Below are 17,641 nucleotides of genomic sequence, written 5' to 3' on the forward strand. Positions count from 1 at the left end.
GCCATTGCACGTACAACAAACTGCAGCTTGGGCACGATTCAGCATCGTTGCCATGGCCCTCGCATATTTCCTTGCAGCGGAAAAGTAGGAAAAGCGTAGGAAAAGCGTCGGCAAAGGAAAATGTTCTCCAAATCGCACTGCAGCAGCAGCAGCAGCAACGGCGGCAAGTAGCAGCAAGTGGAGCCAAATGTCATGAGAAATCTAGTCGGGCAGTCGGCACACACAAAAACATTCCAACGCAGGGTGGTGTGTAGCCAGAGTGGGGGGAGGGGAAGAGGGGTTTAGATTTTCCACCCAGACAGGGGGGTAAACATTTTCCCCATCGACTCGATGGAACATTTCTTCGTTATAAATCAATTTGAATTGCGCGAGCAGCTTAAGCGACAAACGATTTGCAGACAGTCAACCACTGAGAAACCAAAATACCAGAACAATCCAACAAGAAAGGACGAAGGACGAAGGAGCAAGGGAAAAAATAAGAGGAGCGCATTCGGCAAAGCAGAAAATGCTGTTTATTTAGGCAATTTGTTGGAAAAACAGCAGGAAGTGAAAATCCAGCGATGAGCCACAGTGAGCTGGTAATATTTACAAAAACTGCGATTATCACTGCTTAATAAGGCGCAAAATATATGAATATTTTTAGAGCTACATTACACCACATATATGTATATATATTAAAGCTTTCGACACGAGTGGCAATTAAAAGTGAAACAAATTGAATCAATCACAATTACATTCGCGTTCATAAATCGCGCTTAAGTGTGAAGCAATTTTAAATCAGCCCATTAATGAATTAACGTGGCTTTTAACAATAAAGCAAACGTAATTAGGATAAATATATTGTGAATATACCATATTTTACTGCATATTCAAAGATGCGAAAGTGCAAAATGACGCCTTCAACTGCAAGCGGTTTGCATAAATTGTTTGTTAAAATATTTATCTCGGATGTCAAGTGTGTTTAAACCTTAAACTGACAAAATGAAAATGCAAATGTAAACAGAAATCCAGCGAAATCCCTGCCTAGCCCCAAGCACTTGCTTATGTTAAACAATCCACCAAAACTTGACATCAAATGTGCATGAGCATGGGCATGGGATGCCCCGCCCCCAAAACCCCATATATATATGTATATACCATATATACCATATATGGCATATAGGGTATCTCGTTCAGCTGCTGCTGCAAATGAAGCGCTAAATCTGCAAGTGTCAAGCACAGGAGCTGCAACAGCAACATTTCCTCCTCTTTTTTTTTGATCCTTTGTAAGCATTTTATTTGGTCGCCTTTCTTTTACTAACAGCACTGCTGCTGCTGTGTGTGCTTAATTTTTTTGTTGTTTTGTTTTACTTAGTTTTGTTTGGGGCAGCAGCATTGTGCCGCATTTTGTTGCGGACGGGCCTAACCCATTTGCAGGCATAAGGATGACAAGGGGAGGGCGACGATGCGGAGATGCCTCCATTTAACCCACTGAGCTCGTTTTCAAAAAAGCAGCCAAAAGCAACAGAACCGCACAAACCGGAAGTGAAACAATGTACAGCGCTTACACACATGCACACACGCACACACACCTTTGGGTGCTGAAATGCTGAAAGGTAACCAAAAAAAAAAAAGGAGAAAAAAGTAAAATAATAAAAACACTTTTACACCTGGCGGCAACAGGGCAACCCAGAAAATTTGTTTGGGCTAATGTTCTCCTAATGCCGAGCTTACCCCTAGTCCTCATCCATGAACAAACGAAATATTTGTTTGCGGAAATCATCAGCATCATCATCACTTCCGCCATGAGTTCTACTCTCGCCCCAAAGCCCCCAAGCCCCAAGGAGCTGCTCACGTGCGGGTGCCACTTTTTAGACCATTTCACTTCGGCTCCACCTGGCCAGGATGCCTCCTCCGGCTCCTCCTGCTACTTTAGTTGCTTTGCTCACAAGTTTGCTGTTTGCTTCGACGAGAGTTGTTTACCAGCTTAAGTTTGGGACAGAAGCCGGTCTGTCCGAAGGTGTCGTTTCCATCGGGATGAGCCAGTCAGTCCTTTGCCTTGATCACCTAAAGGGTCAAGAGTCGGGTGCCACTTCTAGGAAATGCCTTCCAGACTAACCCAACACAATTCCACTTACACTTGGAAACAAAAAGTATTTAGTTTTAGTCAAACCTCAACACGCTGCATTGTCATACTGCCAAGGTTCTTAGCTCTAGTTCAATGACAACTTGTTATTTGCATTTATATTTAGCTGGCAAAATCATTTTAAATAAGCATTCCAAGTATTTTGCAGGAAACAAAACCATTGCATGCACTGCCAGTCCACCCTTACCATGTAAAAGTGAACAATTCCCAACTATTTCTCATTGAAATACTTGTGCGGTAATAAGGGAGTGGAATCCGACTTCATTCCCCTCCTTTTTTCTCGCAGTTCACCTGGCCAACTTTGTGCTTACCTTTAACGCTTGCCTTGACTTGACTTTGGAGTGAAAGTGGCTTGAAAGTTGTTGGCCAGCCGCAAAGTTGAAAATTTGCTTCGGTTGCACGTGGCGTATGTGGAATGTCCAGGACTCTGGACTCCAACTGAATTCCCCTCGTACGTTGCGAGCAACCACCTATTTGTACGTTTAACTTGACAAATTGCAATCGAGAACAACTGAAGTTGAATTGTGGTTGCGCAGCGGGGCACACTGCGTATACGTAATGTTATGTGTTGCTCCTCTGTTGACACTTGTCAGTGCCTAATAAGCAGCTGTAACTCTTCCGGAAACGGAGGTTAGCTCAGGGGATCAGGGGCCAGGAGATGCGGGGTGGGGGGCAATCCAACTAACGAGTGGCAAACGCAAATTGCCAATTATGAGAGCAAAGTAGTCGCTTATTTTGCTTATTTATGGCACGGTACGAATATTTGATATATTTGCGACACACACACACAACCAGAGCAAAAAAAGGGGCGTCGCAGGGGGAATCCCCCTCAAATTGTTATACGTGCCGGGTCTGAATTTAATGCGGCCATGCATGTCAACAACTTATGCTTTGCTATATCGAACTGAAGGCGAAATCGAGCAGAGGAAAAAATAATTGTATTTGTCAATAAATAAAAGCCATTGACCTTTGTTTATTATGGTTGATTATAAGACAAAAAACTATTGCTGCAAGTCTTGGAACGTTTTCTTTGTTTTCCAACTATTACCTATATTTATTATAAGAAACTAATTACCACCAATGGTTTTTCTCAGTGGAAAGGCAGTGGAAATACCGGCATATGCATCGCAAATAATTCGCATAGCTGGCCAAAAAGTTGCCCTCCCAAGCAATTGGCATAGAGGCAGCTTAATATGGGAACCGAATATATAAATTTATATAGATTTATATGGCCGATATCGGAGAAGAAGGGAAGTCGTACTGGCTGTTTATAAGCATTTAAGCGGCTTAACTCGCAGCCTCTGACTTATCGCATTGTCATCAATTTGGTTAAGTAGATTTGCCCATCGCAGTCACATTCCTTGATTGAAAATTTTGCACACTCCATTGGGCCCGGGAAAGGACACGTAATTATTTCATTGATTGAAAATCCAATGCTAGCCGGATGGGAAAAATGGCAAAGGGAAAAGCCAGAAAGGGAAAAGCGACAAGGAAGGCGGAAAAACTGCGAGCCACTATGCCGGCATAATCAATCACGTTTTATCGGGATAATTGTTTGGCACATTCTCTTGCATAAATTGAGTGTCCTTAGCGCCCCAAATACTACTGCTTCTACTACTATTATTATTATTATTTGTGCTCAATTTCATTTGATTTGCGTTCAAGAGGAGTTTATCCACTTCGCGGCAACGGATATTATTTATGCAACAAAGCGAATACATACAAATCAATTAGCTCATGCCGCAGACAAAATGTGCCACTTGAGCAAAAGATACCCCCAAGGCATCATCATCATCACCATTAGATTCAAAATCAGAAGCGGACGGGATTATTGGATATAATATTGTGTGCATTTCGAATGCAGATACGCAGTAAGCCCACTGGCCAAATATTTGCAATTAGCCCGCGACTGGGGGCCATAAATTTTTGGCCAGCATCCGACCTCAATAATTGATTAGGCTTTTCATTTGGCAAACGCAAAGTGTTGACACACCAGAGACTTTGCCATGCGGCCCACATAAATCAAACATCGACACCCTTTCGATAGCCCATGAACATTACTTGCATTATTAAACGTGAAGTGCAGCCGATTTGCAGCGCAAATCCAAAAATCAATAAAGCGACTCTCTGCTCATCTAATTTTAAAACAATTTTCAGTATTGGTTTTTGAGTTAAGTAAACAAGCAATGGCCGAAATATGCGCACCTATATTTAGAAATATGGAGCTGCCTTTTCACTGCTATAATGACACTTTATTTACGCTTGTTTTCAAAATAAAAGAAACCGCAAAATAGCAATAAAATGAAGGAAAACAAACAAACCCATCGCTGCATTGTCGACCGCAGAAGGTCAATGAATTATTGATTCGGGCCAAGGACGAAACTCGGCTAAAACTCCGAAAGAAATGCCCTTTTTACAGCGCTTCCAGTCGAGTGGAGACAACTCAGCTCCAAGTTGTCAATGAAGCTGGCCCAAAAGCGACTTTAAGTAAATAAATCTGAAATAATTCAAGGCTCGGGGCAAATAAATTCAACTCCTTTGTTTCGGCTTGTCATTCGGGAAGTCTTTTGGGAGTTTGGCGCAAACGGAAATTTATTGCCCAGGCAGTCAAGTGTTTTCAACTGGCTTTCCCACTGGGAAGGGAAGTTCTCCTTTTGGCAGGACTCCATCAAAGTGAGAACAATAATGGCTCATAATAATATGCAAATTGATTTGTTTCACTGTTTTGGGTTTTTTTTGTTTGCACACCTAAAGCCGCTTAGCAAATTGAATGCACATTGTGAGCTGGTGCATCTGATAAGAGCTGACAAAAAATAAATAATATAAAACCAATAAAACATGACTATATCGCCGAAAGGTTGAAGCACTCACAGGGTGCAAACAGCCGGGATAACAATAAATCATATTCGACTCACACATCCGTATGAAATTGATTTATCTGCTTGACAAAGATGAATCGTATTAAAATAAAATCCAAGGAAGCAGTTTGCACTTGTTAGTGTCCTGTAGTGGAATTTTCAACATAAATGCAATCTATATATTATGCACCAGCTGCATAATTCCCCACAAGCCCAGCATAATCTAATGCTTTTGTAAGCCATGGGTAGCAACTGAACAAAGTCACATTTAAGCTGTGAAATATTATAAATATTTCCATGTGAACATATGTAAGTGTGGCTGGCAATCGGATTTGGGCACAAAAAAAATAGTGTAAAATAGCCGTGGAATAAGACAATAATTGCTGAACTCAACTGAAATCAATGAGAGCAAATTGATTAAGAAAGTGTTGACTTTGGCTTAAACGAATTGGTTATACCAAGTTGACATTGTGGTTGGCCGTAGGGTTCATTACAAGCCCAAATATGAAAATAAAATTCAATTTGAGAATATGTTGACCCTTGCAAATATTGTCCAAAATCAGCATGAACTCTTATTTTAATTTCTGTTTTACGGTTTTACAGTTTTACGGTTCATATGCTCGTATTTACTTAATATGCACAAATATTCATGTTTACGTTAAAATGCAACATCCTATCCCTATACTTGAAAAAAACATATTGCATAGTGCGGCTAGTTTCCACATCATTTTCATCCAAAGCAATAGCAGCTAAAATAAATGTTATGCAATTTATGCTGGCTTCTGCAAACTTTTTACTCGAATATGTAAATTTCTATGGCAAACAATGTGCAGAAATTTGTATAAATTAAAAATGGAAACGTGCACCACGTTCTATGGCACATTTAATGGGCTATGATTTTTGATTTTTGGTGGGGAACTATAAACTTAGAAAATAAAACTGCCAAACTTTTATTATTGATAACCATTCAATCGGAAAGCCATTACTTAATTAGCTGGGATCAGTGCCAAATTGTCTTAAGTGCCAACTTTATTCTAACAATTAAGACAACGTCAATTATCCCGATTTCTGTGGAAAATATGACTTTCAATTGCCCGCTACTCTATAAATAAAGGTACACTTGCCGAAAGAAGAGGTAAGTCCAAGTATGCCACTGGAGAGTATTTCCTCGCAGTGCTTCGAGTTGACCCGTATTGTTAAACATAAAACTGCAATCCGGACAAAAGGGAACCCAATTAAACACTGACTTTGGGGGCACTTGTCGAAGTTGTGAAGTTAAAGGGGGGGGAGGGGGGTAATTGAATAGTTGTCGCAACAATAGTGCCAAGTTGGTCGGAACCAAGGCGGTTCCATAAATCGCATACAAATAGCCACATGGGAGTGTTTGTATCGTTCGAACAAAGCCACAAAAGCAATGGCAAACAAAGACAGGCAGCGAGCTAATTACATTCCCTGAATGTGTGTTTTTCTCGGGGGGGGGGGAAGGGGGACAGAAAACAATTTGTTGGCCAAATTATCTGCTAAATTAAGCAATTTCAATTCAACAAACGCCGCCAAAGATGCTCTCTCTGCTGTGGTAACCTGAAACCTTCAAATCCTCGGCGATTTGAGTCCGCTTATTTTTTCCCCATCTCAGGCACACACAAACGCACACTAATGCCATCGGCAGAGTGCTTGTGTGTGCGTGAGGTGCGGCAAGTGCTGCACAAATCGGTTGCTAAGTAGCTCATAATGGCCGCGCTTGCCCCCAAAATGTTCCCACTGGGAGTCCATTCTGAAAGTCCTTCCTCCTCCCTCCTCCTTCCGCTTTGAAGTTTACCAAGAACGTGGGTGTATCACCTCAATTTATGATCCCCAACCAGCTGCTTAGGAGACTACCTCCTCTAGATTTCACTTCATAGGAAAACGGAGCTTAAACAGTTGCATAAATTCGAAATTAGTGTTTGCCTAATTCTCGTTAAAGACATTTAAGGCACTGCTGTTCGATTTTTCCACCTGCCCGGGCCACAAAAAGGGTTACAGGTTACCAAAGGCCACGCATACAGATGCCGACTTACAACTGTTGCATGTGTGTGCCGTGCGTGTGTGCAGGTGCGCTTGTGTGCGTGAGAACTTTTGATAAATGCAGATTTTATTGTAATTCGATATCAATTTGTGTGTATGCGAGGGCAGGCCGGGCAGTCAGGGGCACCTGGAACTCACTGGGCACTGCTCCAATATTGATATTGATACACAATTTTATGGCAAACACTTAAACGGGGGCCAAAAAAGCGAATTACGGCCGAGCCAAAAAAGCCAAACAGTTTACGGCGCAGAGATACATTTCCCGGATTTTCCGCCACTCCGACGAGTGCCAGGCCACATTAATCAGACAACTACGACGGGCAAATTACATCAGTTTTGTTTGGAAATGCTGCCATTTAATTTAATGAGACATCATTATGCCAAAACTTTAATCTCATCATCAGAACTGGCTGCAAAGGCGGTAGTACGGCGGCAGCAGTGCAAAAAATTGTAATTATTGAGGCAGCCTTTTTTTTCGGCTTGCACTGCAGAAAATAATCCAATACAAGCTCGTATAATTCCAAAAAAAAATCAATTTTTTGTGCACATAATGCACACACACTTTCGTTTTTTTACATTTTATGATATATTCAATACTCAGATCATTTAAATTTGTTTTTTGTAATTGACTAATTTAGGTAAACAGGAAATACATGTGTTTAAGTGTGGAAGTCAGTGGGCGGTGGGCGTGTCGGGCTGCTGTTAATGATGTTTGGCAACTTCAACTCCGGGCCACACACACACACCTTATGACCACAGCCATACACACATACACACGGAGGACACCTTCAGCATCCAATTAGCGGCAAAACGAGTTTCAGGATCTCACTCACACATGCACACACTCGTGTGCCCCATCCATCTGGCGTCCCTTTCCCACCGCAATCGCTCTCTTTCTAACAAGCACTCGAATCGCTCTTTTTTCACACGGCAAACGCAACTCACATATGTTTCGCATGTTTGTGCTGGTGGCTCCCACACACACACACACACACACGCACACACACTCGCCTTTGTGGAGCGACAAACAAACAAACAAACCAAAAACAACAAACAAGTAGCGTGCAAAAAATGAAAAATGGCAACACTTTAACTTTTGAACGCCGTTTCCCACCCACAAAACTTCTGCCCACCTCTACAGATTTCAGCTACCTGCCCTCTTTTAAATGCGATTTTTTAGCCGAGATTATTTCTGCATGCGTTGTACACTTAGCCGAAAAGCGGGCTAACACTACAGAATGTTTAATTTTAAATTACTATTTTAAGGACATAAAGGGGTATTTTAATATAGTATATTTAATATCGCTCATACGCCGTGTTGCTCATCAACAATATTTATGGCATAAGTAATAGGTACAGCGCTTAATAAAATAATCCGGCTAAATATAAAACGATTTCTTATATTTATATATACTTGCACAGCATTTCTTGTACTGATAATATTCGATTGAGCGACTTGCTTATGTTGATAAGCAAATAGTACTCTTAAACAGAATGTATATGAATAATTCCGTAATAAAATGAAGTTATTTTTGTGATTTTTTATTTAGGAAATAAGTGAAGATCGATTTGAGACTTGTGCTTGGTTTGTGAATACAAATTTAACTGTTTCCATTTCCTAATTTCTGAGACGTATGTATATGGTAATTAATCCAGTATATCATACTACGAACATTCGTATAAACGGTGGGTGTATTTCCGGCAGGCTTTTCAGTTAACCAGTTGACAATACCAACCTGTGCGTACTTGGTTGGATATTTAGATATTTGACAAACCACGGGAGCACCGCCGTCGCCACTGCAATCCTTTTCTCCCAGACTTTCCGCACAGATTTGGTTAGACACTTTTCTATGAAGCCACGAGCTACACACATCCATGTTCAATAGGTCGACATGGACCGTCTTGAGAATGGTGGGATACTCCGTCGAGTTTAAATAAACTTTTCCCCAACCGTTGAAGAAGCAGGATAGTTTTTCAATTCCTCCTTCTGCTCTGTACAATGGAATGATATCAATGTTGGTACTCAGCTCAAATTCGGATTTTAGAATGAGCAACGCCACATTGTTTTCTGCATTGAATCTGTTGAACTGTTCATGGGAGATTATTTTCAGAACCTCGAGATCCACATGCTTCCGGTCATTCGTAGTCGAAGTATCCCATTCGCCAGCTCGCACCAGCAGATCATCTTCAGTAGTATCGTTTAGAATATGAGCGGCTGTAAGGACCACATTTTTTTTAATCAGAGATCCCGCTCCTATATACCGGAAAATCCAATCCCTCTGATCGAGCACAGCAATCACCCAAGGAAATGTCTCCTCCATTCGATTATAGCTTGGATTGCCGCCATAGCTGCCACGTTGTACCTGCGTTGTACCTTTTCCATTTGAATAACTCATCACTTCACAAATATTAAAAAAACTAACCTGTTTGTTGTTTAAGTTTTGACAAAGTGCAAAGCTGATTATCAGCGTCGCGAGAAACGCAAAGTAAAGCGTCATTTCGCAACGAGTGTTCCGAATAAAATGAATCCGAGCTCTTAGAATTTACTCTGCGAACTCAGCCCTCAGCTTATCAGTACAATACGTCGATTCAAGAATTCCACAATGTTTTTTGAGATAAATCCTTTGTATTATTGAAAGCATTTGCCGCTTATTTTATTTTCTAACGGTCCAAGTTGTGGTAGTGTAATTTCGCTCAATACATTTTTTTTTTTTGCCTGAGTGTAACTTTTGCATAATACTCGCAGCTGAATACAGAAAAAAACGAATGGAAAACATAACAAAAACTAGTTGCATATCGCATATGTGCGAGAAGTGAAGGAGCGTACGGTTGGCAGGATGAGGCAGCAGATTCCAATTAAGTTTTAAATTTTTAGCAGACAAGCTTATGAATGATGGCGATCACTTCGATGGCAGCCCACTTGGCAGATGTCCAAAAGGTTTGCTCTCGCTTTCCTTCTGCCAAATGTGCTAATCATTTTCATTTGCTACAAAATAGCCGAGCAAATTGTGAACTCACGAAACAAGCGGCGCCTTGGTCCCTGGCAATGTTCCCCCTTCTCCACGGCACCTTTCAAGGACTTTTTCCGCATGCATTCGCAAGTAGTTGAACATGGGAGTGCCATTATGGGAAGTAATAAACAAGAAATGGAATAACTGAATTGTTCGGATAGAATTGCAGATGCCCTTTGTCCTGTGATTAGCATTTCTTGCAGAAGACCAGTGCCGCACAGCAGTGGACAAATATTCAGGGCAATGTTGTTTTAATACTTGCAAATTAATCAAGGAAAAGTAGAAAGAGATTTTTTTTCCCTAATGAAGCCACGAAATAGTAATAAAGGAATACCTAAGTACCTTTACGAAACAAAAGTATCCAAAAAGATATTTTAAAAAATATTTTTTCTTTAGCTTACAGAGCTAAAGAAGTATCTCTGAGATATTCAAGTATCCTTTAGATATGAAAGTATCTTCAAGTTTTAAATACCAAGGAAGTTGGCATCCCCAATATCTAGCCCGCCTCAATTCTCCACCCTGAACAGCTGTTTGAAAGCTTCCATTTGACAGCCGTCTGTTTGAAAAGCTCCAATCCGATTCATGGGGGCGCCACCCACTGTATTCCAAAAAGCATACAAATGCCTCAAGATGAAACAAAAACGGAAAATAAACAACAAATACGCATGTATGACCTTCGCACAAGGTGACTGGGGCAAAAAGAGAGCGCCAGTAAGAGAGAGGCAGTGAGCGAGTGAGAGTACTGGTGAGCAATGCAGCAATACAGCATAGCTGAAGTGCGAGAGAGATAGCGAAATGCACCGGCGAGATAAGAACCGCTGCATCAGCAACACACAGTGGGCGGGTTATGTCGAAAAATGCTGCAAAAAGCTATTATCCGTTATTGAAATTTAAAAGATTTGAGAGCTTTTAATAAAAATCAAGCATATGGTATATGGTTGATTGAATTAGGTAACAAAAAATGTTCTTGCATTTTATCCCTTTGATGATAAGTATTTGTTCGTAGCAGTTGAGACACAGCCCACTGTGCGCTGGGAGTTGTTTACAAGGGGAGCAGCACGCTGAGAGAAAAGCTCTGGCGCAAAAGCTATCTCCGAAAGTATGGCGAAAGTATAAAGTGAGAATCGCTCCGGATTTTGCTGCGAACGGTCGTCTGTTCAGGTTCAGGTCTGGGTTGTGTCTATAGTCTCCGTCTCCTCTTCGCTGTCGCACACGCAAACGGGTCCACGCAACACACACACACGCGCACCCACGCAACGGAATCAGCGAACTAATCAGAATCAGAACTATATAGAGCCGCCACAGCCACCGAGAAGGGACATAACTAGGACACCATGTCGAAACCCCAATCGGACGCCGATCGGCGCAAACAGATCTCGGTGCGCGGCATCGCCGAGGTGGGCAATGTCACCGAGGTGAAGAAGAACTTCAATCGGCACCTGCACTACACCCTGGTCAAGGATCGCAATGTGTCCACCCTGAGGGACTACTACTTCGCCCTGGCCAACACCGTCAAGGACAACATGGTCGGCCGCTGGATTCGCACGCAGCAGCACTACTACGAGAAGGATCCCAAGGTGAGTTCCACGCCCAGCCAGGCCACCCAGTTATTGATTTAGTCCGTGGAATTTTCCAAAACGAAGTGCTTGGACCACCTAACCTAACTTTGTCCGGGCTCTGGTGTTCCACTGCCTGATTATCCCTTCCTGTGGCACTCAAAACAGTTCAATTAATTTCCTTAGAAATATTTTTTCCGAAATTTCTTTGGCTATTACGACATTTTATTCGGCCTGCTTCATTCTCTTTAATTCGCTGCTTATTTATTCCCCAATGCGCTTTGGCCAACGATATTACAGTGAACACTCAGTCAATAAAATTTAAAAAATTTCTAAAGGGGGACAAAAGTATCTGAAAATCTCATATATAAACACAAGATCTCATTTATTCTTTTATTAGATTACTGTCCTAATTGTACGTTAACTGTCATATGCAGAATTATTTCCTTTTCTTTCCCCTATAATTTCCGAGTGTTCACTGTTCATCTGCAATTTTGGCTTCTGCTGCATTTCCCACGCTTTCGTTGTTTTGCTACTACATAATTGTTTCGTTTCATTTAATTATCCGCGAAATTGCCAAAAAGCAAAGACTGCAATGGGATCAATGCCAAGAAGTAGCGCCAAAAAAAGGTGTGACACTTTCACTGCAACAAATTGCAAAGGTGCTGCAAAAAGCCGGCGAACTTATCAGCCACCCCCCCTTTTTCCGCAGCCACTTGACAATTTTCCCCGCCAGCTGACAAAGCAACAAAAACTTAAAAATAGCAGCTGTCGCCGAGCTACTTCTATATCTAAGCAAACATATTTATGAGTTTTTAGTAATAAGTTTTTCCTGGGGCCGTGGCGATTAGCCCAGAAAATGCAGCTTAAGTGGGGCAAGTGTGCACAGTAAGTGCACCCTTTTAGCCGCATCCATCAGATACACAATACACAATGTATATAGATACATGTATCCAAGCACGTGCCCAAAGCGTGAGCTTTTCATTTGCAAATTTCTGAGCATCGACTGCTAAACATTTTTGTCCTTGCTGAATGTCAGCTTAAATCACTTTCAATTTCAAGCCCACCAAAATGTATCTATTAATTTTCCATTGACGATGGCTAGAAGTTCAAGCTATATACACTTTTGGGTAATAAATATTTTCAATTCAACTAAATTGTGGATACCGTCACGGCGTCGGCACACATTTTTTCAAGGTCAATCAAAGGTTATTAACAACAACCAACTGACAAAAATATCAAGGAAAATTTTCCCCCATTTTTCCTCTCTCAGTTTTTATTTTGGCTACCATTTCGGTTTCTGTTCGTGCGCATATATATACGTACATATCTATATATTAGTTCTTTCACGTTGTGGAACTTTTATAGGCCCGATTTTGTTTTGTTGTCCCCCCACATGCAATTAGCTCACGCAACCGTCAGAATTTGAACCGAATTATGTGTACTGCTAGCTGACGATTGTATCTCATAGATACTTGAACAGCTGTTGTTGTGCGTAGAATGGTACTTAGAGTTAATTGAAGACAACTTGGCGTCCATCGGGCTCTGAACCAATTTATGCAAATTGAAGAAAGTTCAGCGGGGTGAATAGTCATACAAAAGAGTTTATTACCCGGTAATAGTTTAGGCTGTATTTTTCCACAGCCGTTCTAGTCAGGCTGACCAAATCGAAAATACTGCTCCACTTATCACCCACATGGAAACCCAATTAAAATCGTTTAGCTATCAGCGATCATGAAAAATGCAATGCCAATTCAGCAGTACTAATGCAATTTCCACTTCCTCTGCACATCTGTCATTTATTTATTGCATATAGGTGAAAAAAATACAATAAACAAACGCAAACAAATACCGGTCGTGGTGTGGCGTTCTTTATCAAAGCCGCAAAAAAACATATGTCTGGTTTCTAATTCGTCTGTAGACCTGGCCAGAACGAATTTAAAAGACCCTACACAACAAACTGCCTGTAGTTGAATGACTTCAAAAGCTTTTTATGAATCTAAAAGATTACTCACCTTTTGTTGTGGAGCCTTTAACTTCGATTAGATAAGCTTAATAGGTTATTCACTTAATTTTTTGTGCAGCAGAGAGGTCATGCTTAGAATTGGTTTTAGTATTTGGTAGCCGATTAGCCGGGCTGATTATCTGATTATCAAATACAATGTAGTCTTAACTAATATTTCTATGTACCTATATTGATATAATCAATAGTGGGTTTTATCTCAGCATTCGCCTAAAACATATTTTCCAAATCAGTTCATACTACCTACTCACCTAATTCCATATATCTTATCTGCTAAATGGGTTGCAAAATATTCGTAATCGAAAGTCCCGGATCCTATATAGGCGCCTTAACCCCATTCACCTACAAATATGCACACAAAAACACGCTCTCCAAACATTCCGAACTAATTAGCTAAAGTTTTCCGATTCGACGGATCGCATAGCATCAGACATCTGAAGCCATCATGCGCGATAGGTATGCGTTTTAGGGCATAGATTACATAGGTAGACTGATAAGGGATAGGATTAGCATACCCTGGGAGCCATTAGCTACTAACTGGCGACACTCTGGTCGATGTTGTCGTCAATGGTGATTGGTGCTGATTGGTGATCCGAGATCGATGCATGATTACTCGAGCATTGGGTGGTGATAATGATCCCCATTCCGAGCTGTATAGATTCATGCTTTGCCATGATATTTGCCCAGCATGCAAAGTGCAGCCTGCAATCGGTTGATAGCGTTGCTATAAACACAATTAATGCCCTCGTAACATCGATCGATAGATTCGCACTGAATCGAACCGGTGATTGTGATTGTGAATGCCTTCCTCTATTTATAGTTTTTCCAGTTGGGTTGCCCTGAAATTACCGTGCGATTTTTTTCGCTGATAAGCTGGTATTCCGTTGGGAACTGGGTGACCTTCTGGCCAAGCATAACTAGGTCTTTCAGCCGACGCCGGCGCCCCTCTTATCAGGCATTCGTTGTATTATAGTTATTGTATGCACTGTACAGCTGCACCTTGCACTTGGCTGATCACTACGGAAATGCACGAAATCTGTATCCCACTCATGAAATAAGCTTATGAACGATGTCCTTCTTTGCATTCAAATGTTACCTTGTTTCTAGCGCGTTTACTATCTGTCGCTGGAGTACTACATGGGTCGCTCCCTGACCAACACCATGATCAACCTCGGCATCCAGAGCGAGTGCGAGGAGGCCATGTACCAGCTGGGTCTGGACATTGAGAACCTGGAGGAGATGGAGGAGGACGCCGGTCTGGGCAATGGTGGTCTGGGTCGCTTGGCCGCCTGTTTCCTGGACTCGATGGCCACTCTGGGTCTGGCCGCCTATGGCTATGGCATCCGTTATGAGTACGGTATCTTCGCCCAGAAGATCAAGAACGGCGAGCAGGTGGAGGAGCCCGATGATTGGCTGCGTTATGGCAACCCCTGGGAGAAGGCCCGTCCGGAGTTCATGCTGCCGGTCAACTTCTATGGCCGTGTGATCGACACGCCCGAGGGCAAGAAGTGGGTGGACACCCAGAGGGTGTTTGCCATGCCCTACGACAACCCCATTCCCGGATACAACAACAACCACGTGAACACGCTGCGTCTGTGGTCCGCCAAGTCGCCCATCGACTTCAACCTCAAGTTCTGTGAGTATCTGATCGGCATTGGTCCCCTTTATAAGGCAAGAACTAATCTATCGATATCTTCGCCTACACAGTCAACGATGGTGACTACATCCAGGCCGTGCTTGACCGCAATCTGGCTGAGAACATCTCCCGTGTGCTGTACCCCAACGACAACTTCTTCGAGGGCAAGGAGCTGCGTCTGAAGCAGGAATACTTCATGTGCGCCGCTACGCTGCAGGATATCATCCGCCGCTACAAGGCCTCGAAGTTCGGTTCCCGGGAGGCGGTCCGCAACACCTTCGATCACTTCCCCGACAAGGTGGCCATTCAGCTGAACGATACCCATCCATCGCTGGCCATCCCTGAGCTGATGCGCATCCTGGTCGATGAGGAGCACCTGACCTGGGAGAAGGCATGGGACATCACCGTGAGGAGTTGTGCCTACACCAACCACACCGTGCTGCCAGAGGCCTTGGAACGCTGGCCCGTCTCCCTGCTGGAGTCGATCCTGCCCCGCCATCTGCAGATCATCTATCACATCAACTTCCTGCACATGGAGAATGTGAAGAAGAAGTTCCCCGACGATCTGGACCGCATGCGTCGCATGTCGATGGTGGAGGAGGATGGCGAGAAGCGCATCAACATGGCCCATCTGTCCATCGTGGGCTCCCACGCCGTCAACGGTGTGGCCGCCATCCACTCGCAGATCCTGAAGGACTCGCTGTTCCATGACTTCTACGAAATGGATCCCCAGAAGTTCCAGAACAAGACGAACGGTATTACCCCGCGTCGCTGGCTGCTGCTTTGCAATCCCGGACTCTCCGATCTGATTGCCGAGAAGATCGGTGACGAGTGGCCAGTGCATCTAGACCAACTGGTTGCCCTGAAGAAGTGGGCCAAGGACCCCAACTTCCAGCGCAATGTGGCCCGTGTCAAGCAGGAGAACAAACTGAAGCTTGCTGCCATTCTGGAGAAGGACTACGGCGTTAAGATCAACGCCTCCTCCATGTTCGACATCCAGGTGAAGCGTATTCACGAGTACAAGCGCCAGCTGCTGAACTGCCTGCACATCATCACCCTGTACAACAGGATCAAGAAGGATCCCACAGCCAACTTCACCCCGAGGACAATCATGATCGGAGGCAAGGCCGCTCCGGGCTACTATGTGGCCAAGCAGATCATCAAGCTCATCTGCGCCGTGGGCAACGTGGTGAACAACGATCCCATTGTGGGCGATAAGCTGAAGGTTATCTTCCTGGAGAACTACCGTGTCACCCTGGCTGAGAAGATCATGCCCGCCGCCGATCTGTCCGAGCAGATCTCGACCGCCGGCACAGAGGCCTCTGGTACCGGCAACATGAAGTTCCAGCTGAACGGAGCCCTCACCATCGGTACCCTGGACGGTGCCAACGTGGAAATGGCCGAGGAGATGGGTCTGGACAACATCTTCATCTTCGGCATGACCGTCGAGGAGGTGGAGGCACTCAAGAAGAAGGGCTACAATGCCTATGACTACTACAACGCCAACCCCGAGGTCAAGCAGGTGATCGACCAAATCCAGGGCGGATTCTTCAGCCCCGGCAATCCCAACGAGTTCAAGAACATTGCCGACATTCTGCTCAAGTACGACCACTACTACTTGCTGGCCGACTACGATGCGTACATCAAGGCCCAGGATCTGGTCTCCAAGACTTACCAGGTGAGAGTCCTTGATTAAGCCATGTAATTTGGGGGAGTAAAAGTCCAGTAGTAGTAAATGGATCATTTTCTGAAAAGGATCTTTATTCAACCCACCTTTCTTTCGCTTAATTTGCAGAACCAAGCCAAGTGGCTGGAGATGTCCATCAACAACATTGCGTCCAGCGGCAAGTTCTCGTCGGATCGCACCATCGCCGAGTACGCCCGCGAGATCTGGGGAGTGGAGCCCACCTGGGAGAAGCTGCCAGCGCCGGAGGATCAGCCACAGAACTAAATCAATTTTTGATATTATTTTATTATTTATGTGCTTTACTTTTGCTAAAGTCAAAGTCCAAGTTTAGGCGCCAAAAGCAACAACTAAAACTAACCAAGTAAACAGGGGCCACAGCCCAGAATTGTTAATATTTTATTTAATAAAAATCAAGATAAACAATTCGCCTAGTTCTCTCATCACTGTGGAATCGAATCAACAACACCAACAACGGTACCTACCTAAAAAGACCTCAGGAACACTTTCAAAGTAAACGAAAAAGTCTATTAAAAATAATGGAAAGAGTTGTAATAAACGTTAGTGGCAAGCTTGTTTAGATATCGGATATGCGTGTTTTAAATCGAGATTAAACCTCAAGTTCAACTGTTAAATGTAAAATTAATTTAAATTGAATAAAATTTGATTCGAAATAGAAAGCTG

General features: G+C 43.1%; 2 protein-coding genes across 2 annotated transcripts; one reads left to right on the plus strand and one right to left on the minus strand.

The window, feature by feature from the left end:
- Nucleotides 1–8,573: 8,573 nt before the first annotated feature.
- Nucleotides 8,574–9,569, minus strand: LOC6526503 (phenoloxidase-activating factor 2). Its single transcript, XM_002087578.4, has 2 exons — nt 9,471–9,569; nt 8,574–9,410 (listed from the first exon to the last, which is right to left on the minus strand). The coding sequence occupies exons 1-2, from the start codon at nt 9,543–9,545 to the stop codon at nt 8,649–8,651; spliced, it is 837 nt and encodes a 278-aa protein (XP_002087614.1). The 5' UTR covers nt 9,546–9,569; the 3' UTR covers nt 8,574–8,648.
- A 1,612-nt stretch (nt 9,570–11,181) lies between these two features.
- On the plus strand, nt 11,182–17,383 carry LOC6526504 (glycogen phosphorylase). The gene is made up of 4 exons (XM_002087579.4): nt 11,182–11,635; nt 14,745–15,273; nt 15,345–16,951; nt 17,069–17,383. Exons 1-4 carry the CDS (start codon nt 11,393–11,395, stop codon nt 17,222–17,224), a joined length of 2,535 nt encoding a protein of 844 aa, XP_002087615.1. The 5' UTR covers nt 11,182–11,392; the 3' UTR covers nt 17,225–17,383.
- The last annotated feature ends 258 nt before the right edge of the window (nt 17,384–17,641 follow it).

Source organism: Drosophila yakuba, chromosome 2L (assembly GCF_016746365.2).
Source record: "Drosophila yakuba strain Tai18E2 chromosome 2L, Prin_Dyak_Tai18E2_2.1, whole genome shotgun sequence".
In the NCBI taxonomy this organism is placed as follows: domain Eukaryota; kingdom Metazoa; phylum Arthropoda; class Insecta; order Diptera; family Drosophilidae; genus Drosophila; species Drosophila yakuba.